Genomic DNA, 23,520 nt, shown 5'->3' with positions numbered 1-23,520 from the left:
CCGTGAATGCGTACAAATACTAATTAAATCAAATGATTTTGAAGTTCTGATGAAAATTTTATTAATTGTCCTTTTCCCACAGTAGATTTGTTCTCTGGGTGATTTTTAACCTGTTGACACTTTGAAAACATGTTTTTATTGATTTCAGAGAGAGGAAGGAAGAGGGAGAGAGATATATAAACATCAATGATGAGAGAGAATCATTGATCAGCTGCCTCCTGCACAACCCCCACAGGGGATCAAGCCTACAACCTGGGCATGTGCCCTGACCAGGAATCGAACCATGACCTCTTGGTTCATAAGTCAATGTTCAACCACTGAACCACTTTTAAACCATGAGAGTCTCTAAAGTCATGAGGAAGATTTTTCTCTATGAGGGACTAATTTCACTCCCACCTTCTGCTAATGATAACTTTTAAAATATAAAATTAAGACTAAAAGGAGTTTAGAAATGTTACATAGTACTAAACTACAGTTGTTTATGAAACATTTTGTTCTGTGTAATTCATATTGCCTGTATTCTTCTGGGGCATGACCCTCTAAATAATATTTTAGTTTTTACTAAATTCTGTTATGTCTTTCATATTGATTATTGTTTATATTTACAGGATGCCCTAAGTGTGATGTAGTATCCTCTCTGTTGTATAAATGTGGAATTAGAAGTGGTACAGGTTATGCTATATTGCAATAAAACTTTATAACAATGGGCAGCTGGCCCACAGGCCATGTTTGCTGACCTCTGATTTCATTCATGGTTATGGTTTTCATCACATTTTAGAAGGATTCAGACAGTAGCGTGCCTGTGTTTATATTTGCTCCCTCTGAAGTTACAGTTAAACTCCAAGTTTAAAAAAAGGTCTGATTTTAATGTCAAATAGAATGGAAGAGGAGATGATAGTTAACAAGATATGCTAGCAAAACTTCAATGCTGAGATTTGGGTGGTTGATGCTAATTGATTTAACCAAGAAGACTGAATTTTATTTTGATGCATGTGGACAGCATACACAAGAAACACCATACCCCAAGGTCTCAGTTCTGTTTGCAGTCAATCCTCATTTCCATCCACAGTCCTAGGCAACCACTAATTTTCTTTCTGTCTGTATATCTTTCTGGATACTTCATATAGAAGACTCACAGAACATATAGTCTTTGCTTCTGGCTTCTTTCACTTAGCATATGATTTGAGGTTCATCCATATTGTAGCAGGTATCAATTTTTATTACTGAATATCATTATACTTCTATAGGTATCTTAAATATATTTTTGTTGTTTGGTCTTTCTTGTTTTAAATACAACCTTTGTGAAGATAGAGACCATTGCTCGTCTTTGTAATTCAGAATAACGGTTATGAACTATGAACTCATGGAATACCTATCTGTGTACCTACATACCTATTTATTTAATCTCTTTCACTATATATATCAAAAGATCATAGTGATCATGCTTCCTTCTCTTTCCTGCTTCCCATGATCGTTTGCAATATAATAAAAACACAAAGGGAAATTATATAACCTCACACCAGCCTACTAAAGGGAGTGCTATTATATGTGTTGTATGATGCTTCCTTGTGAAACAAAGATTGTAGCATATAATATGACCTTGATTCAGTGATTTGCCATCATAGCTTTTACTTGAATGTTTCAATAAAGTTTTATACGAACAGAAAGCTGTAGCCGAAATACTGATTAGTTTAAAAGCAGTGCTATAGTAGATAAAATGATGAAGCAGCTTTCAGGAGGTATTTTTTATGTGGGTTACATAATTTTCCATGGATGATTCTTTGATTAAGGACCTTGCTTAGATGTACTATCAACTTTTTCTTATAATAAAACTCCAAGGCAATTTACACTTAATCATACTGAGGAAATTAGGTGAATTGCTCAAGATTGCAGAGCATAGGGCTTAATTTATCATTTGTTATCTTTTCCATATTTATATCAAGTTACATGAAGTATTACCTAAGCGTTAAAGTAGTTAAATACTTTGTCAACAGTTTAAATATGAGGTCTTACTAATGCATTAAAGTAGTTAAAGTCAGTACTGTAAAGGTTGAATATCTTTTTAGAGATTATGTACTCTTTAGGTAAAGTAAGAATACTTATTAAAAGGTCTTTTTACTGTTTCTACCTTCCCTGCTGATGTTAGCTATCAAGAAAATAGACTATAACCTTCTTAGCCTTTTGACTTTATTATTAAAATGTAAAAGTTGTCTCTAATTCCACAAGTTAATTTTTTCTTCATTTGGGACTAAGTAAAAAGTGAATCCTGGGAAATAAATATTCTCATTTTATGTAGTCATTGTTGAAGGATTATGTATGTATGTTTGTATTTGGTAGAACACTTCTTAGAGTAGTTAAATAGAACTTACTTTAGTAGTTTGCCTTTTTAGTGTTTGTTAAAATGGGTAACTTGTGCCCGGCCAGTGTGGCTCAGTTGGTTGAATGTCATCCATGCACCAGGAGGTCACTGGTTCCATTCCTGGTGAGAGGCAGCTGATGGATGTTTCTTTCTCATCATTGTTTCTATCACTCTCTTCCTCTCCATCCTTCTCTCTCTAAAGTCAGTAAAAAATATTCAAAAATAAATGGTTACCTTGTTTTCCACTCATGACATGGATCTAACGCCGTTGAGAGAACTCAGAAGCTAATATTTCATTTAGATTGCTACTTGTCTGTATTGTTCTTGAGAGCAAATTATTAGATTTTTTTAAATGACACTTGTTTTTTGAATCTGAAATTTTGTTTCCTTCTTGTAAGTATATTCATATTTAAATACAAAATCAAAGTATATAAAATGGTATTTTATTTTGAAGCTCCTCATTATTTTATAGATAACTTTAGGGGATTCTAAGAGCATCCTTATGTTTAGTTATGCCATCCCAGAGAGTGTGCTCGGCAGCAGGTAGATGATATTTTGAAGAATATTGCTATTGTAAGTCTTTTCGGGCCTGCAGCTCAGTAATTGAATAGAACTGGTGTGTGTGTGTGTGTGTGTGTGTGTGTGTGTGTGTGTGTGTGTGTGTGTACCTGCAAGGAAAGTAGTTATAAAGTTAGATTTAATATACTGACAAACTTCACATGAAGGAACAGATGACTAAGATCCCATATGTATCTTAGATTTTAAAAAGGTATGGTAGAGCCATATGACAATGGCAAGCAAGAATGTGTTTTCTATTTTAAAAAGTAAAATTTGTCTTTTTTTTGTGATCTTTGGCAGACTGCTAAGATAGAAAAAAATGTCATGAAATAACCTCCTTACATTTGTTGGAACTACTAAAAAAGGAAACTCAGAAACTATACTTGGCTTCAGTGGATCCTGCTAGTATAACAAGAGATGAACATATAATATCTTTTTTCTTTTTAAATTAAGGTTTTGTTTTTATTTTTAAGTTTTTTTTTATGTTCTCTGTTTTTCATCCTCCCTCTTTACCTTTCTTCCCCCTTTTCCCTTCCACTTCTTTCCCCTTTCTCTCCAATCTTGCTTTCATCTACTCATCTCTCCCTCCCAGTGTCCTTCCCTCCTTCCCTTCCTTCCTTCTTTCCCTCCTTTCCTTTCCTCCTTCCCTTCCTTCCCTCTTTCCCTTCCTTCCGTCCTTCCCTCCCTTCTTCTCACCCTTCCTCTTTCCCTCCCTCTCTCTGTCCCTTATCCCTCCTTCCTTTCTTCCTTCCAGTTTTGTTTTCTGGTAATTGCTGTCTTTACATTTTAAATATGGTTTATTTGGGGTTGTAGACATTTGTATATGAGTAGCTTATTCTTCTAACTTGATATCTTTCCTGCATGGGAAATCTGATGGAGACAGTTAGTACTTGCATAGGGTATTGACTGAAAGTGTCAGCCTAGGTTGGGTGGGAAGAGAGCTGTCTATCAGGCTGTGGGCCCACTAATATGACTTGACCCCAAGTCAAGTCTCTGTCCATTACCATTTATCTCCCTCCCTCCCCCACTTCCCCTGGCAATCACCACACTGTTGTCCTTGCCCATGAGTTCTCTTTTTTTGCTCAATCTCTCCACTCTGGACCCCAGCCCCCCAGCAGCTGTCAGCCAGCTCTCTGAGTCTGTCACTGTTTTTTATTAGTTCATTTTGTTCATTAGATTCCACAGTTGAGTGAAATCATGTGGTACTTGTCTTTCTCTGACTGGCTTGTTTCACTTATCATAATGCTATCCAGGTCCATCCATGCTGTCACAAAAGGGTACGTTTTTCTTTTTCATGGTGGAGTAGTACTCCATTGTGTAAATGTAACACAGCTTTTTTATCCATTCATCTACTGATGGGCACTTGGGCTGCTTTCAAATAATCTTGGCTATCCTATATAATAAAAGAGTGATATGCAAATTGACCATCACTCCAATACACACGATGGCCGCCCTCATGTGGTCAAAGATGGTTGCCCCCATGTGGATACAAGATGGCCGGCAGGGGAGGGCAGTTGTGGGTGATCAGGCCAGCAGGGGAGGGCAGTTGGGAGGGACCAGACCTGCAGGGGAGGGCAGTTGGGGGTGACCAGGCCTACAGGGGAGGGAAGTTAGGGGCAACCAGGTGGCAGGGGAGGGAAGTTAGGGGCAATCTGGCCAGCAGTGGAGCAGTTAGGTGTCGATCAGGCTGGCAGGGGAGTGGTTAGTGGGTGATCAGGCTGGCAGGCAGAAGCGGTTAGGGGCAATCAGGCAGGCAAGCAGGCAAGCGGTTGGGAGCCAGCAGTCCTGGATTGTGAGAAGGATATCCCAGATTGGAGAGGGTGCAGGCTGGGCTGAGGAACACCTCCTCCCTCCCCCCTGTGCACAAATTTCGTCCATCAGGCCTCTAGTTATAAATAAAGCTGCAATGAACATAGGGGTGCATATATTCTTTCAGTTATGTGTTTTGGAATAAATTTGCAGAAGTTGAATGGCTGGATCACAAGGCAGTTCCATACTTAATTTTTTGAGAAACCTCCACATTGCTTTCCATAATGGCTATACCAATCTGCATCCCTCTAACAGTGCTCAAGGGTTCCCTTTTCTTCACATCCTTGCCAGCACTTGTTGTTTTATTGATGATAGCCAGTTCATTTTATCCCTTAACCACTTATTTTTCCATCTTCCTGAAATATATTGATATTATTTGCCCTTTATTTTTCTCTTTCCTTCTCCTCTCCCTTTCCGTCACTGTTCTGGGTTATTCTTTTCTATCTCTACTAGATGCCCAGTGCACGAAATTCATGCATGGGGGGTGTCCCTCAGCCCAGCCTGCACCCTCTCCAATCTGGGACCCCGCAAGGGATGTCCGACTGCCTGTTAGGCCCGATCCCTCTCACAATCCAGGACTGCTGGCTCCCAACCACTCACTTGCCTGATTTCCCCTAACTGCTTCTGCCTGCCAGCCAGATCCACTCCCCTACCAGCCTGATCGATGCCCAACTGATCCCCTGCCGGCCTGATTGCTCCTAACTGCCCTCCCCTATTGACCTGGTCACCACTAACTGCCCTCCCCTGCCAGCCTGGTAGCCACTATTCTCCCCTGTCACCCCTAACTGTCCTCCCCTGCTGGCCTAGTCAACCCCAACTGCCCTCCCCTGCTGGCCTGGTCCCCTCCCCACAACTGCCCTCCCCTGCAGGCCTGGTCCCCCCCCCCCCAACTTTCCTCTTCTGCAGGCCTGGTCCCCCCCCCTCCCCAACTGCCCTCCCCTGCAGGCCTGGTTGCCCCTAACTGCCCTCCCCTGCAGGCCTGGTCCCCCCCCCAACTGTCCTCCCCTGCAGGCCTGGTCCCCCCTAACTGCCCTTCCCTGCCTGCCCGATTGCCCCTCACTGCCCTCCCCTGCAGGCCTAATTGCCCCCAACTGCCCTCTCTTTCAGGGCTGGTCCCACATCTGCCCTCCCCTGCTGGCCATCTTGTGGTGGCCATCTTGTGTCCACATGGGGGTGGCCATCTTTGACCACATTGGGGTGGCCATCGTGTGTTGGAGTGATGGTCAATTTGCATATCACCTCTTTATTAGATAGGATATTGTAATTACTAGGCTCTTGCGAAGGACACGAGTCAACATATTTTTTTGAGTGCAATTTTCTGAAACTTGTATATTAAAAAGCAGCATATGCTGCAATTTTACTACCAACAATATTTGAAGTTATTGTTTCCATTGCAACTCAAGTATCATTAATTGTTTTCCAGTTTAAATTATATAAAATATTTCTTGCTGTAGTGTGTAAACTCCTAGAAGTAACTAATCATTTCCCATTTGAGTTTGTTATATAATTTTCAATGTATTGTTCGTTCATTGGAATTACATATTTACTGTGAAATCCAGGTTTTATAACCAGTTCTCATGGGACTTTTATGCAGTATATTGACTCATCTTCAGATTTGTTGCAAACATCTTTTAGTCTTTTGCTTTCACTCTATAGTTGTTTATTTTATAAATTATATTATATTGAATGTTTTTATCTGAATCATGATTTTAAATTTGGACGTAATATAAAGTTATTGCCACTCCAGATAAGTTAGTGGTCAGCAAACTGCGGTGGCTCGTGAGCCGTGGTTTGCCGCTTTGTTGACTGAGTTTGCCGACCACTGGCTTAACCTATTGTGGTACAGAAAGGCCTTGGTTCTCAAACATCTTCCATCTGGAATAAATTTAGTTCTCAACTAAGTTGTTCATGGAAAAAATGTCTAGGTCAGTGGTCGGCAAACTCAGTCAACAGAGCGGCAAACTGCGGCTCGCAAGCCGCATGTGGCTTGCGAGCCGCGGTTTGTCAACCACTGAGATAAGTTATATTAAGTAAGATTTTAATTTTTGTTTTACCAAATTTAGTTTTTGTGAAACACTTGTAAAATAATTTTGTAGTGCATTTTGAGAGCAAAGAAAATGCCTCTGTGTTTTTATCTTATTCTTAGAATATGTAAAGGCATAAAGTTTGATATTTTGAACTGAAATCTTTTGAAATAATAAAAGTCAGGTAAAATATTCTTGTGTTTTCCAGATTATTGTTCGGTTGTTACAATTGTGGACCAGACAAATGTAAAGTTAACCTGCCTGCTCTTTAGTGGAAATTATGAAAGCCTTCCAATAATTTATAAAAATGGAGATATCGTTCGCTTTCACAGGCTGAAGGTATAATTCATACTGTCTAGAACTTACATTTTTTAAGAGAGCACTGTATTCACTAAAACTAGTTAGCACTAATTATGTGGTTGCTTTGTTACAAGATGATATCAAGCATTTTCAAGAGATGAGAAGAAACGTAAATTGTATCAGACTTCAAATAATGTATATTAGGAAACCTCTCTATTTGAGCAAGCTGCCTGCCTTTCTTCCATACAAATGTGTTAGATGCTATGATTCTTACTGGTTGTGCTCTGTCTTCTTGCTTCTAAATATAGATCGATATTTTGAATGTTTTCCATGAATACAGAACTTTGTTTTAAAAAGTCTTAGGTGAACAACAACAAAAGTGTACAAAGATTTGGAGATTGATTATATTATTCATTCCTGATTGTTGTGTTAATTCCGGTACAATGAAAGCATTGAGAAATTAAGTATAAAATCAAAACAAGTTCATCAAATGTGTTAAAATGTGAACAGATACTTAGATAATTTTAAAGTTATGCTAACAGTTAAATAATTAAATATAAGAAAACCTTTGATGTAAAGCTATTAAGTAGTATGTGTGTGTTTTAAATCAGTTTTTTAGGATTTTAATATTTTCAGTCCCTTAGGTTTTAAGCATTTTAGTCCCTCATCTTTTTCTCCTGTTACATCGGTTTCCATGCAACTCCTTCATTATCTTGTTTGTCTTTTTTTTTCTAACTCTTCAGTTTGTTTGTGTCCCTCATGGTCAATGTGATACCTATAAATGAGCACAATATTCCAGGTGTGTTATATTGTATGGTGGGAATTACTTCTCTTGATCTATCAGTACTTTTTCTCTAAGAATAGATGAATAGTAAAAATATGTCCATAAAGATAAAAATCCTATGTAATAAAGAGGTAATATGCAAATTGACCATCACTCCAACACACAAAGATGGCTGCCCCCATGTGGACACAGGATAGCCGCTACAAGATGGCCGGCAGGGGAGGGCAGTTGTGGGCGATCAGGCCAGCAGAGGAGGGCAGTTGGGAGGGATCAGGCCTGCAAGGGAGGGCAGTTGGGGGAACGAGGCCAGCAGGGGAGGGCAATTGGGGGCGACCATGCTGGCAGGAGAGGGCAGTTAAGGGTGACCAGGCCTGTAGGGGAGGGCAGTTGGGAGCGACCAGGACTGCAGGAGAGGGCAGTTGGGGGCAACCAGGTCTGCAGGGGAGGGCAGTTGGAGGTGACCAGGCCGGCAGGGGAGGGCATTTGGGGGTTACTGGGCCAGCAAGGGAGGGCAGTTGGGGATTACCGGGCCAGCAGGGGAGGGCAGTTGGGGGCAATCGGGCTGGCAGGGGAGCAGTTAGGCATCAATCAGGCTGGCAGGGGAGTGGTTAGGGGGTGATCAGTCTGGCAGGCAGAAGTGGTTAGGGGCAATCAGGAAGGCAGGCGGGCAAGCAGTTGGGAGCCAGCGGTCCTGGATTGTGAGAGGGATGTCCGATTGCCTGTTTAGGCTGGATCCTACCTGGATCGGGCCTAAACGGGCAGTCGGACATCCCTCGAGGGGTCCCATATTGGAGAAGGTGCAGGCTGGGCTGAGGGACACACACCCCCATGCACGAATTTCGTGCACCGGGCCTCTAGTTTTTATATAAATGAAATTGAGAGGGTCCATAGGTAGCATGTCTTCACTATAAGAAAGTTTTCAGGGCAAAGAGGAATGAAAAAGAAAGAAATGGTTAATGAACAAATACGAAAGACAGTGTTTTGTATTCCTATAATTTAAAATACATATGGCTATTTAAAAGGAAAACAATTATTTTGGAAGGTGAAGTGTGTAAAACATGTAGAAAAACATGACACCAACAGCACAAAGGATGGTGGGATGGTTAAACGGAATTATGCCACTGAAAGATTGTTACCTTTAGAGGTTATTATACTTTCAGTAAAAAGTGTAAAATGGGATAGGACAAGTGGGAAGTGTGAAATGGAAAAGAGAAAGTGTTTCAAATTGACTGAGATGTTAGGATTCATCCATAGCTAAGGAGAAGTCAATGGGACACATATTGTTCAAAATAAGACAGGAAAGAAACAATAGAAAAAAATTGTAAAAGGAAAATAAGATAGTAGACTTAAATATAACCATATCAATAGTTACTACATTTTCTTGTGGAAGAAAAAAATTGACTGATAAAAAGTAGGAACCAAATATAGCTCTATAAGAAATAAAGATGCAAACAAGTTGGAAGCAGAGCTATAGAAAAGGTATGATATACCAAGCAAATAGTAAGTAAAAAATAAAATAACTATTAATAACAGAGTTTACAAAAGATCAGAATGGGGGAGCATTTCACAAGGTCACCAAAGGGTTACTTTGTAAATATGTATCATAAATGCATGTGCATCTAATAACTGAGCTTGAACATTTAGAAAGCTAAAGTGGCATATCTCAGCTCTCTCAGGCTGATGAAACCTTAGCCTTAGTTGCATTTAATTCACTTCGAACTTACATTTTAGGTGTTCTAGTTTTCTCTATTATGCTCATAAATAACTGGCACTTGTAAATTCTGTCTTAAACCTAATGTAAAAGTACAGGCTTGGTAGGATTAGGGAGTCTAACACCTAGTCCTGTAGAAAATAGAAATATATTTTGCATAGTGTTTTACAGTTTACGTGGTGTTTGCGGATCTTGATGGAGCCCAGTTGATTTTAAAATTCATATACTAATTAAATGAAATTCTAAAGAATTATGTCCTCTGTTAACTATACTGACAAGGCTTTATAATCTTTCAGATTTTCAGTTCCCAGGTTTTGCATCAGTAAGCAGTTTATGTGTTTCTGTTTTGTTTTCTACTTTGCCCCCCTTTCTTAGATCCAAGTATATAAAAATGAGACCCAAGGTATCACCAGCTCTGGCTTTGCGTCTTTGACATTTGAGGGAACTTTGGGGGCTCCTGTTATACCTCGTACTTCGAGCAAGTATTTTAACTTCACAACTGAGGACCACAAAATGGTAGAAACCTTACGTGCTTGGGCATCTACTCATATTTCACCTTCTTCAACATTAGTAAAATTGTGTGATGTTCAGTCGATGCAGTATTTTGACCTGACTTGTCAGCTCTTGGGCAAAGCTGAAGTGGATGGAGCATCATTTCTTCTAAAGGTAGATATTTTTAAATAATTGCAATTATTAATTAGTATCACCTACATGTCTATAAGGTACTTACGGTTTAGCATTCTGATGGAATAATTATATACTGTGTGTTATATGATGAACTTTAACTCTAACTTACCATTTCTGATAAGCCTGGATATTCATGCAACTCTATTCCTGCATTTCTCTTTATCCTGTATGTCTAGAGAAAAAGAGTATTATCAGATCTACATTTTAAATGTAGTATACTTTGTTATATTTATTTAGTACTAATAAAATATGTATTTTTATTTTAGTACTAAAAATACTACTATTTTTTAGTTGCAGTTCTACATATGCATATTTCTGCTTCCTTGTCAAGGTAGCCTTCTCATTTACTTTCTTGTCCCTTTGATGTCACGTTCTCTTCTCATGTCATTTCTCTGCCTGCTTCCTGGGTAGGTCATGGTGTTGAAGTGTTTGTTGCTCTTCTTACGTTTTTAAATCAACAGAATTAAAAAAGTGCCATAAGACCCATCTAGTCTCTGTTTGCCACTCTCCCTGTTTAATCATGAATAGCTTTTGAAGAAGGCAGTTGTCTGATACTATCCTCACCTACCCATCCCAGGCAGGATGCATTTAAACAAACACTGCTTCAGCCTTCCTTACTCCTGTGGGTTTACTTTAGCTTCTGGCTCTTTGGAACAGTAGGGAAGGAAATGGATTGCAGTAGTTCTTGGACCAATATTGGGGTTAAGCATTATTATCATTTATACCTTGCCCATATTAAGGAATGGTGAAGATAGAAATCTTTGAGTAAAATGTGAAGTTTTTGAAGTTGATAATAGCACATGTTTATATACACATTAAATGCTCTGAATATGTAAATGCATGCTATTGGCTTAGTATTCACAAGCAAATATCATTTATGTGTGCCTAGTACTCACAAGATATGAAAACCCCAACAATAAACTAAAAAGCTATTTGCATTAATAAAATTATTCAGTGAGCTAAGTGGTTTAAAACATTAGTAAAATATAGCTCTTCTACATATCAGTAGTAAATAGAACAGATAGCCCTAGCCGGTTTGGCTCAGTGGATAGAGCGTTGGCCTGTGAATTGAAAGGTCCCAGGTTCGATTCCGGTCAAGGGCACATGCCTGGGTTGTGGGCTCGATCCCCAGTGGGAGACTTGCAGGAGGCAGCCGATCCATGATTCTCTCTCATCATGGATGTTTCTATCTCTCTCTCCCTCTTCCTTCGTCTCTGAAATCAATAAAAATATATTTAAAAAAATAAATAGAACAGATAATTGAACAAAAATCTTTCAGTCCTGCCAGTGTGGCTCAGTGATTGAGCATGGACCTATGAATCAGGAGGTCACATTTCCATTCAGGTCAGGGCACATGCCAAAGTTGGGGCCACCTGGATCCCCAGTAGGTGGCGTGCAGGAGGCAGCTGATTGATTCTCTTTTTCATTGATGTTTCTATCTCTCCCTCTCTTCCTTTCTGAAATCAATAAAAATATATTTTTAAAAAACATCTTTCAAAATCTCAATGACTGTAAAATAAGAAAGTTCATGTAAGAAATATCTGAATTTCTGTGAAGAAAACTTTACTGAGGAGCTTTAAAGAAAACTCGAACTAACAAAAGATTTTTGATTTTTCTACTAAAGTGTTTTTAAATAAAATAAGATTTTTAATTAAAATCACATTGTTGTTTTTTTTAAATTGATTATAATTCTGAAGTTTATTAGAAACATTAAATGACCAGGAATAAAACAAGAAAGACTTGCCAAAGAAAGCTAAATGGGAGCTCTATATCAGATATTTAAAAATGTTACAGTTATAGTAAGACTGATCAATGGAAAGGATTAGAAGCCTCAGGAACGGTCTTTTACCTATAGTAATTCAAAATGTGATAAAAATAACATTTCAAATTGGTAAAGAAAGGTTGTTAAAAGTCTGATTTCTAGGCAATTAAAACTAGAGCATAAAAGCAATATAGCAACACTGTGCCCTCTCAGTTCCTCCCTCAAAAGACTTGTGGATTGGTCTGTAAAGACATTTTAAAATCACAAAAACAGTCTACGCAAAATGGAACAAATTCCACATGTAGAATAATGTTTGTGCCATATGATATTACTGCTCCCCAAGTAATTGTCCTGCATCTTTGAATTAGTTAGGGAACAAAATCAGAATGAGTGACACAAACCCACAATTGTTTATTAGAAACTTGCACTGTCACCAGCATTACTCAGTACTTTCTCGGTAACCTGACATTGGCAGACATCATCTCTTTAGAAATATAGTGTTTTTTATTCAAATCAAACTCCTGACATGCAGAGGCATTCCCACTTCATACCCTTTTACAGCACAGCACGGGCTGACTCTTGTCTTAAGGATGGGGCAGTACATGCTGGCCCTGTGGCCTGTTCCCATCGTTATCTGAGTGCACCTTACATAGCAATCAACATCCCTTTTCCTTTTCCAGCACCCGTGATGTTTATTCATTTGTATTTATCACATCTAACATAAGCAAAATAGTCCTGTCAGTACATTTAAAGGCCTTTTCCAAATCAAAACAAACTGAACAAACATTCCTAAAAGCTAGGAATTTATACTTAAGAATATTAGCAGAGGTACTCATAAAAGTTTATATATGTAAGATAATTATTGCTAAATTATTTGAAATAGTATGAAAGGTTTGAAACGACTCAAATGACCAATAAAGGGGTTATTGGTTTAATAAATTTGTGTACATCCATACCAGGAAATAATGTGAAGCCATTGAAAATTATATTTTAGAAGAATATTTAAATTTCCTGATAAATTGCTCAAAAATATACTAAGAAATGAAAAACAGAATATAATGTTAGTTTGTTAAAAAATAATAATAAGACATAAATACATAGAAGAAAAAAGTATAAAGTTCAACACTCCTTTTTTCTATGGTCATAGTAGTTTGAACTTTTTTCTTTACGTCTTCATATGTAGTCCTTTTACAGTCAGAAAAGGGTATACATTATATTTAAAGTGTAGCAGATATTTGGGAAGATACAGTTAATTACTTTTAAGTTATATTGCCAGCAAGTGAAACTCTTTTAGCCTCCACGGTTTTACAAAAAGGTCATTAAACTGCTCTCCCCTCTTCCGGCAGGTATGGGATGGCACCAGGACCCCGTTTCCATCCTGGAGAGTCTGCGTACAAGACCTTGTTTTTCATGGTGATTTAAGTCACATCCGTCGGCTGCAGAACCTGGCAATAGACATTTTAGTCTATGATAACCATGTTCAAGTGGCAAAATCTCTAAAGGTGATGTTGAATAGCGATCTATTTGCTATTTTTATTTTTATAAATGGGGTAAATCACATTTGTGGATGATATTTGAGGTCTAGAAATTAACTCCAAATTTATATTTTTTAATATTTAATTTGTAAAATATATGTTCATAATAATTATTAGTGTACTAAAACATAATGGCTTGATCAGCTTTTTCAAAGTAAAGAATGTTTCCTGAATATCTTAAATCTATATGCAATATTACTATGAAAATAGTAAAGAAAAATTTTGTTGTGTACGATGTACTGCTTTAAAATGACAGAATTTATAAAATATTTGTAAATTTAAACATTAAGCTTTGCTAATTTTCGGTTTGAAAAAATCTAGTCTTTGTACATACTAGTTTAAGAAATTATTAATCCATCTCTACCATCATAAATTGAATGTCTATTTGTGTGTGTATACTGTACAGGCTATGAGAATTTGCTCACTGTTTTGGGGACATAGGTTAGGAAAACATACTGTTTAGATATGGTAGTTTTTGCTTAGTAATAATCTATTTTAAGGAACATTTTTCTTTATTTTTTTTATATCTTATTTGCAAGTGTTCTTTCCAGCAAAGAATAGCATCATTAATAATAACAATAATAATAGTACAGTTTATTAAGCACTTCATCTGTATTTAGCTTTATCCTGTGCAGTAGATAACTGTCATCATTTCCATTTTACAAATGAGAAAACGGACACACTCAGAGAGTAAGCCCAAGAATTCACAGCTACTTGGTTGAAGCCAGTATTTGAATTTATACTGTTTCCAGAGCCAATCCTCTTAACCAGTATAAAGAAATGATTTTCTTTATTGCAAATAGCTCCCATCCCACCTTTAGGGAGTTAGGTCACAGCTTACTTACACAAAGTTATACAGCCGACTTATAGGAAGAAAACTAAAAGTGAATTGCAATTTTTAGAACTGATTTTAGTGCCCAGTTTTCCTTTGTAAATACATGTTTTTGGAGGAGGAAATATTTCCATTTGCACATTGTGTTACAAATAAAGCCCACTCAACCCAAATCAATAAATTAGATTAAGTCAGGGTCCAGGATGGTGATAACTACTGCACTTTCTTACTCCTTTATGCATGTGTATACATTCATGTTCTGACATATTAGAGAAAATTAACTGTTGGAGATAGATCTTTGATGCTTTTCCCTCATTTTATCTACATTGATTTGCTTATTTTTAAAAAATGTAATGTTAAAGCTAGTGCTAAAATCTTTTAAAAATATAGATTTCTTTTATAAGTGAAAATGATTTACATTATAGATATGTTTTCAAATGCCCTATCTTTCCCTATGCTGCTTCTATATGTCTTTCTGTTTCCCCTCACTTGTCCTGACTTCCTTATCCATGTCCTGAGCAGCACCCAGCACAGTGCTTTCCATGTAGTAAAGAATGAAAAAAAAAAAAAAAAAAGTATTTGCTGGTAAATGAGTGAATGAGTATGTGAATTTTTTTTTTTCAGTTTTTCCCTCTCCCTTTTTGTCTGCTTCATCTCAGCCACTAGAGGGTGCTGTGAGCACACAATTAAATATTGAGCGCTTTTTTTTTTTTTTGAAGATATGACATTTATCTGCATTGTAATAGAAAAAAGAAGAGAATTTTTCTGTGTATAAGTAATGTAACTCTAGGCTTTTATAAATGTACATTTATATCACATTTAAATTTTTCTGAGACAACCTCTATATCAACCATTTCAGATTAATTTAAGAAATTAAGACAGATGACATTGATACAAATGAATTCTTATCAACACTTGGGGATAACTATTTAAAATTCCATTTCTATACCGAAATACATGGAACACATTTTTACTGTTTAGGTACAGTAAAAAAAAAAAAAAAAAAAAAAAAAATGTGTTATTCTTTTTTTTTAAATAAAGAGGACAGTTAAAGCAATTGTAAAATAAATATAATTGACTTCTATTTATAACACATTTTTTACAGCATAAGTTGCTCATAACATTTTTCATATATGTTGTTTTTAGGTTAACTCATTGTCTAAGCATTTTACACAAACTGATATTTTAAACCTTTTATCTGGAAGTTAAAACAGTATCTATTCAATCCTCAGTCTTATCCTGACACAATTTAAAAATAATTATAAAACACATAGTAATAATTTTGTTTAGCCTTCAGTGACTCAAGAGATATAACTTGGACATGTACAGATCTTTAAAAATATTAAACCTAAAGTGAAATTCATGAGAGTTTATAAGGAATCTTCAAATTATTTCTAAAGGGATAGTGATTTCTTAATACCTGTACTTGCTTTACTTTATTTTTAATGTTTCTGCATTGAAATGGGCTTTTGTAACAATTTTTAAAGTAGTTTTTATAATTGTTTGGTTCTGACACCATCACTTGTATTTCTGGAATCTTATCACATTCCCGACAAGATTAAGTAATATTTGTCCATAATAATAGGACATCTGGCATATTTCCTAGTATATTTAGTAAGCTTATAAAAATACAATGCTGCCTCCAGAAGGAATTTCTGGAAATGACAATTTGTCATCTTTATTTATATAAATAAATTCTCTCTTGGTCTTTAAATTTTGTTTTATTTTGAAATATAATAATAGAGAAGATAGTATGGTAAACATTGATGTGCTTACCATTCATACTTAACATTTCTAAATATTTTGACACACTTATTTTAGGTACTTTGAATTTTCTAGAACTAAAACTACATACTGAACCTTCTGTGTATCTCTGTTTATTCTCATTTTTCCTCCTCAAAATTCTCTTTCTACATATCCTAACATGTAGGCATGAATACCCAAGTTTATTATACTTTTATATGCTTTTGTCTGAAAAGTGTATATTGTATATTATTATTATGTAATTTGTTGTTTTTTTTTGACATGATATTTTTAGGATTTATCTATGTTCATACGTATGCCTGCATTAATATGAGACTGTCTTAATTGTTGTACCTTTATTTTAAAACTAGAGGCCTGGTGCACTAAATTCGTGCATGGGGGGGGTTGTCCCTCAGCCCAGTTGGCACCCTCTCCAATCTGGGACCCCTTGAGGGATGTCCAACCACCCCTTTAGGCCCGATCCCACTGGGGCCTAAACGGGCGGTTAGACATCCCTCTCACAATCAAGAACTTCTGGCTCCCAACGGCTCACCTGTCTCTGCCTGATCGCCCCTAACCGCTCTGCCTGCCAGCCTGATCACCCCCTACCCACTCCCCTGCCAGCCTGATTGATGCCTAACTGCTCCCTGGCTGGCCCGATTGCCCCTAACTACCCTCCCCTGCCAGTCTAGTCACCCCTAACTGCCCTCCCCTGCAGGCCTTGTCCCCCGCAACTGCCTTCCCCTGCTGTCCTGATCCCCCCCAACTGTCCTCCCCTGCAGGCCTGGTCCCTCTCCAACTGCCTTTCCCTGCTGGCCTGGTCTCCCCCAACTGCCCTCCTCTGCTGGCCCGGTCACCCTTAACAGCCCTCCCTGCTGGCCTGATCGCCCCTAACTGCCCTCCCCTGCAGGCCTGGTCCCCCCCAACTGCCCTCCCCTGCAAGCCTGGGTCCCTCTCAACTGCCCTCCCTTGCTGGCCTGGTCTGCCCCAACTGCCCTCCTCGTCACTCCTAACTGCCCACAACTGCCCTCCCCTGCAGGCCATCTTGTGGCAGCCATCTGTGTCCACATGGGGGCGGCCATCTTGTGTCTTGGAGTGACAGTCAATTTGCATATTACTCTTTTATTAGATAGGACAGTGGTCGGCAAACTCATTAGTCAACAGAGCGGCAAACTGCAGCTCGCGAGCCGCAGTTTGCTGACCATTGAGATAGGATGATATTCCATAAGTCAAGACCCCGCTCCCAGTTGTCTTCAAAATTAACTTCTCTGTTCACTTTTATATACATTTTTCAGAGCAGCTTTTTACATTTCACAAAAGACATTAGGGATTTTAATCTACATTCCATTGATTTTTAAAGTTTATTTAATCAAGGAGAAATTATCTTTATAATGTAGAAATTTTTATTTATGGATATGCTGTCTTCCTCCTTGTGTTTTGGCCTTCTTTAAGTCCTTTGTGGGACTTACGTGTACTGTACTGATGTATTATGTATATTAAAAAAAGAACCATCAATTATAATAAATGTTCAGAAAAGTCAGATAAAAAGAAATAGAAATAGACTGTTTTATATTTTGTTTCAGTATCTTACTTTAGATATCATGAGGAAAATCAGTTCCGTTTTTTTTCTTTTCTTTCTTTTTATGTTTTCCTTCTCTGACCACCCTGTTCCCCTGCCATGATGTAGATGTTAGTAGAAGAAGTCAGAGAAGAAAAAACTAACTGCCTTACCTCCTCCTCACAAAATCCATTATTGGATGGGAAAAAGGCCCTTGTGGATGAAGGAGTAGCCTCTGGGAGGATGGGTTATCCCCCCTTACTTTTTTCTCCCACTTCTCCCCTCCATCAAATCCAGAGGGTGGTGAGGAGAAATACAATTAACTGAGACAGCAGTAAGCAGAGATGGGAGATTGGTTTACTATCTCATCTTGTTTATTTATTTACTAGAGGCCCGGTGCACGAGATTTGTGCACTGGGGAGTGGAGGGGTCCTTCAGCCCGGCCTGTGCCCTCTCGCAGTCTGGGACCCCTGGGGGGATGTTCTCCTGCCAGCTTAGGCCTGACATCCCTCTCACAGTCTGGGGCTCTCGCAGTCCGGGACCCCTCGCTCCTTACCGCCCGCCTGCACAGAGGTGGGAGAGGCTCCTGCCACCACTGCTGCACTCACCAACCATGATCCTGGCTTCTGGCTGAGCGGCGCTCCCACATGCACTGACCACCAGGGGGCAGCTCCTGCATTGAGCGTCTGCCCCCTGGTGCTCAGTGCACGTCACAGTGACCGATCATTCCGCCGTTAAGTTGATTTGCATATTAGGCTTTTATTATATAGGATTATTGATTTTGAGAGAGAGAGAAGTTGTCTCCCATAGGGGATCCACCCTGCAACCTAGGTATGTTCCCTGACTGGGAATGGAACCAACAGCCTTTTGGTGTACAGGATGATACTCCAACCAACCGAGCCACCTGGCCAGGGCTTCATCTTTTTTATACTCCCCCTTATATAGCTTTGCTGTTGCATAGCATTTCACCACTGTTATTCAATTCTGAACTTGAACCAAAAAAAGAGAATTGTATTCCTGCAATCATCAGCAATCAAGAGTGCTGTCTTATGCAAATAAATTAAATTTCCTATTTGGTAACTCCTTTTGTTTATAACTCTTTATAAATATAAATGTGATTTAGGTTATATAGTTTCTTCTTTTGGTGGGTGTCAATTTCTTTGACAAACAATCTCCATCTGCCTCATTTTAAGTCTTCTACATTAAAAGCATAGCAAACACTCTATAATTGAAGGTATTTTTAAGATTATGCTTAACAAAACTTAACCATAGAAATTAACTATAGAACATTTAGGTCCAAACTATAATTGGTTTAATCTAAAAGTTTTCATAGAACTTGTGGAATAGGTGATGTATTGTTTTGATATAGTAGCAGATTTTAAATTATTTTATAATATTCTTATAATGAGTGTTTTAGTGATCAGATTTAATTAAATCTTACATTAAAGTAGTTAAAACAAATTATTTTCAGGAGCCTTAATCAGATAGGTTTATTAATCAAATAGAGGGCATAGGCTTGATTTAGGTCATTTATCAATGCTAAGACTCAATCTTTCATACTTTAATATCGCTGAAGTAGAAATATGACTTATTTTCAACATATATATGTTATACATACTTTATATACACACACATTTTGGGTTTGATACGGTGTCATTGGGGCTGATGTTCAGTACACAGCCTACCAATATAACATACCAGTGTCTTTTCTGGTATATTATTGACCTTTCTTAAAGTGCCCCTGGTTGTTGGTCTGTACCCCATATGGTTGTTAAATATTTTGAGTACTAGAAATTGTTTGATTTTTCTCCATTTTCTAAAAAAAAAATCAATAATCTCTTTTTAGGTCGGAAGCTTTCTTAGAATTTATAGCCTTCATACCAAACTTCAATCAGTGAATTCGAAGAACCAGGCAACATTGTTAGCTCTAGAGTTTCATCTCCATGGAGGTACCAGTTATGGTCGGGGAATCAGAGTCTTGCCAGAAAGCAACTCTGATGTGGATCAACTGAAAAAGTAGGCTTATTAGACATCTATTTAAAAATTGTAAATAAGGTATCAATAAGCAGATTTTTAAGATAATACTGTTCTGGGATGGTAAGGGGGAATCTAAAAGGTTCCTTGTAATTGATCCTCATAGCCTTCTGTGGCATTATCCATTTTTTTAGTGAGATGAACCAAATGAAATAAATCAAGTGATCATAGGTTCAAATAACTAAATAGTAGCAGAGCTGGGGATATAGTCAAAGGTTTCCACTTAAGTATGTACTTACCTTTATTTGTCTATTCTTGCGCATATGCTCTTCTGTCATTTGCCACATTTTCCCAGGACAGCAACAAAGAGTGGAAACTGGAGCTTAGCTCAAGTTGGAAAATTGCAAACATATCTAGCATTCTAAACATACTTGATCCTGCTATGAAAAAAAACAATGGCCTTTCTAAAGTGCCTGTCGCTGATAAAATAGGTAACAGAAGTGTTTTAGGGTATCATATTTTTAAAACTTTTAGATGTTTCCAAAAAGCGAGTAGTACCCTAAGTCCTGCTAGATACATGCAGTTCTTTTTCCTGATGTGTTTCTAGTCTCTGTACAGAAACTTGACCAATATTCTAGAGAAATAAAAGTAAATCTGCATATCTTCAAAGAGATATAGAAAATATCCCAATCAGTACATTGAAATGATGTAGATATTTTCTAAATATTAAAATATTGAAAGCAATTACTTTAAAATCAATTAAATTAGCTATTTTAATAATCTTATATGAGTTTCACTACTTTATCATATTATAATATTTTATTTTCTTGGATCTAGAGTGAGATTGTTCTGACTAAGAATGTTATCTATTAAATTACCAACTTATTTTTGTTCACAATATTTCACCATCCCACTGTTAGACTTGTATCTTCCTAGACTCAGTTTTTTATGTTTTTTTTTAAATTTTGAGGACCCTTGGAACTCCAGATATATAGACCTTCTACGGAGAAATGCATACACACACAGAATTTTTTATGCAATTTTAGTGAGTTCTTGGTTTCTATGGGTAGAGCTAAACTGACCATATTAACTTTGTTTCGTGTGATTTTAACGTACAGTCTTCCAATTATAGGGCTTTAGAATGTGCAAGTTTGACAACCAATCAGAGTTCAGATGGTATATATCAATCGGAATGTGAGGACAGCTTTCCAACAAGTAAGGACAATTTTTAACGTTCACAGTTTAATCTCTGCCAAGTAAAATGGTTTTATCAACATTAATCCTCTATTTTAATATCTTCTTATATCTGTCTCTTTTTTTGTTTTAATCCTCACCCAAGGAGTGAGGATATTTTTTTCCATTGATTTTTAGAAAGAGTGGCAGGGGAGTGGGGAGAGAGAAGAGTGAGAGACAAGCAGAGAGAGAGAGAGGAGAGAGAGAAACATGATGTGACAGAAATACATTGAATGGTTTCCTCCTACAAATGCCCCAACTTATTTTGTGTCCTAGCATGTGGTCTATCTTTGAGAATATTCCATGTGTACTTGAGAAGAATGTATATTCTACTGCTTTGAGATGAAATGTTCTATAAATATCAATTAAATCCATCTGATCCTGTGTTCCATTTAAGGTCACTGTTTCCTTGTTGATCTATGCATTGATGACAGTGAGGTATTAAAATCCCCTACTGTGACTGTTTTGCTGTTGATCTATCCCTTAAAGTCTACCACCAGTTTTTAAAAATATATTTAGGTGCTCCTATATTAGGTACATATATATTTATAAGGGTTATATTCTCTTGCTGGATTGATCCCTTTAGTATTATGTAGTGAACCTCTTTGTCTGTTGTTATGGCCTTTGTTTGAAAGTCTATTTTGTCAAAAATAAGTTTTGCTACCCCAGCTTTATTTATTTATTTTTTTAAATATATTTTATTGATTTTTTACAGAGAGGAAGGAAGAGTGATAGATAGTCAGAAACATCGATGAGAGAGAAACATCGACCAGCTGCCTCCTGCACACCTCCCACTGGGGATGTGCCCGCAACCAAGTTACATGCCCTTGACCGGAATCGAACCTGGGACCTTTCAGTCCGCAGGCTGATGCTCTATCCACTGAGCCAAACCGGTTTTGGCTTTATTTTGTTTTTATTTGCATGGAATATTTTTTCCCATCCCTTCACAGTCAGCCTATGTTGTGAATCTTTTGTTCTGAGTTGTGTCTCTTGTAGACAGCATATATATGGGTCAAGTTTTCTTATCCATTCAGCTACTTTGTCTTTCGATTAGAGCTTTTAATAAGTTCACATTTAAAGTTATTATTGGTAGGTACTTATTTATTGCCATTTTTTTCTTTATGCTTATGTTCCTCTTCTCTCTATTTCTTTTTCTTCTTAAAGCAGTTTCTATAGCATGTCATGCAACGCTGGTTTGGTGGTACTGAGCTCCCTTAGCCTTTTTTTGTCAGGAAAGCTCTTTATTTTGCTTTTGAATTTACTAGTAAGAGATAGCATGCTGGATAGAGCAATCTTGGTTTCATGTCATTACTTTTCATTGCTTTGAATACTTTATGCCACTCCCTTCTGGCCTGAAGTGTTTCTGTTGAGAAATCTGCTAACAGCCTATGGGAACTTGCTTGTAGGTAACTAATTGTCTTTCTCTTGCTGCCTTTAAGATTCTCTCTTTGTCTTTAATCTTGGCCATTTTAATTATGATGTGTCTTGGTGCGCATATCTTTGATTTCATCTTGTTTGGGACTCTGTGCTTCCTGAACTTGCATGACTTTTTCCTTCAGCAGGTTAGGGAAATTTTCAGTCATTATTTTTTCAAATAGATTCTCTATCCCTGGCTTGCTTTCTTCTTCTGGAAGCCCTATGATGCATATGTTAAGTTTCATGTTTTCCCTAAGTTCCCTTAAAGTATCCTCTTTCTCTAATTCTTTTTTCTTTTTGCTGCTCTAAATGGATGATTTTTTTCTACTTTGTTTTCCAAATTGCTGATTTGATCCTCTGCTTTGTCAAACCTGTTGTTTATTTCTTTTAATGTATTCTTTATATCAGCTATGGTATTTTTCATTTCTGCCTGATTGTTTTTCATGGTTTCTATGTCATTTTTCATGCTGTTAAGCATCCTTATAGCTACTTTGAAATCTATATCTCATTAATTGCTTGCCTTCATTTCATTTAGCTCTTTTTCTTGATTTTTTTCTTTTCTTTTACTTAGGGTTTTTTTCTTTGTCTCCCCAGTTTGGCTGTCTCTTTGTGTTTGTTTTATATAGTATATAGAACTGCTATGACTCCCAGTCTTGGTGTAGTGGCCTTCTGTAGTAGGTGTGCTGTGGGACCCCATGATGCACTCTCCTTGATCTCCTGAGCTGGGCACTCTAGGAATGTCTCTTGTGTGGGTTATTTGGGCCCTCTTTTTGTAATTAGGTCTTGATTGTTTTTGGCACGTTCATGTGTGGGATCGACCCTCAGGCTGGCTAACTGAGGCTTGGCCCTGACCATGGTGTGTAAGCTGCTGTGCAGGTATAGTCTCGAGGTGTCTTGTTGGGCTCAGAGGCACAGTCTTCCAGATCACCTGTGCTAAGTGCTCTAGGAATGTTTCTTATGGGTTATATGCATCCCTGTTTTAGTTGCATCTTGATGACTGCTGTTGGCCCTTTAGTGGGTGGAGTTAACCCCTCAGGCTGGGTGGCTCTAAGGGTTAACCTCAATCATTGTGTGAGACATTGTATAGGGCTGCCCTCTGAGGCAGAGTTGTTCCCAGCAGGGTCTAGTGCCTGCCAGAATCTTCCTTTGGGTGTGTTTCTTGTGTGGCTGGTTGAGTTGAACTCTGGTGTTGTCTGAATCCCACCACTGGCTGTGTTGGTTCTAGGTCCACTTGA

The 23,520-nt window shown here is 37.7% G+C and overlaps 1 protein-coding gene across 4 annotated transcripts in view; it reads left to right on the top strand.

The window, feature by feature from the left end:
• POT1 (protection of telomeres 1) overlaps window positions 1-23,520 on the top strand; it is a 72,159-nt gene that overhangs the window by 24,449 nt on the left and 24,190 nt on the right. For all 4 annotated transcript variants that reach the window (XR_013960491.1, XM_080666310.1, XM_080666312.1 and 1 more), the window contains 5 exons: window positions 6,959-7,089; window positions 9,921-10,211; window positions 13,341-13,496; window positions 19,509-19,678; window positions 20,769-20,851. Coding sequence is in view for 3 of the 4 variants with exons in the window: in XM_080666310.1 (XP_080522436.1) it covers window positions 6,959-7,089; window positions 9,921-10,211; window positions 13,341-13,496; window positions 19,509-19,678; window positions 20,769-20,851 (831 nt within the window). In the remaining variant the exon portion in view is untranslated. The remainder of the gene's footprint in view (window positions 1-6,958; window positions 7,090-9,920; window positions 10,212-13,340; window positions 13,497-19,508; window positions 19,679-20,768; window positions 20,852-23,520) is intronic.

Source organism: Plecotus auritus, assembly GCF_963455305.1.
Source record: "Plecotus auritus genome assembly, chromosome: 4".
Lineage (NCBI taxonomy): Eukaryota > Metazoa > Chordata > Mammalia > Chiroptera > Vespertilionidae > Plecotus > Plecotus auritus.
The sequence above is the reverse complement of the archived record's forward strand: the minus strand, read 5'-3'. Positions and strand labels throughout refer to the sequence as shown.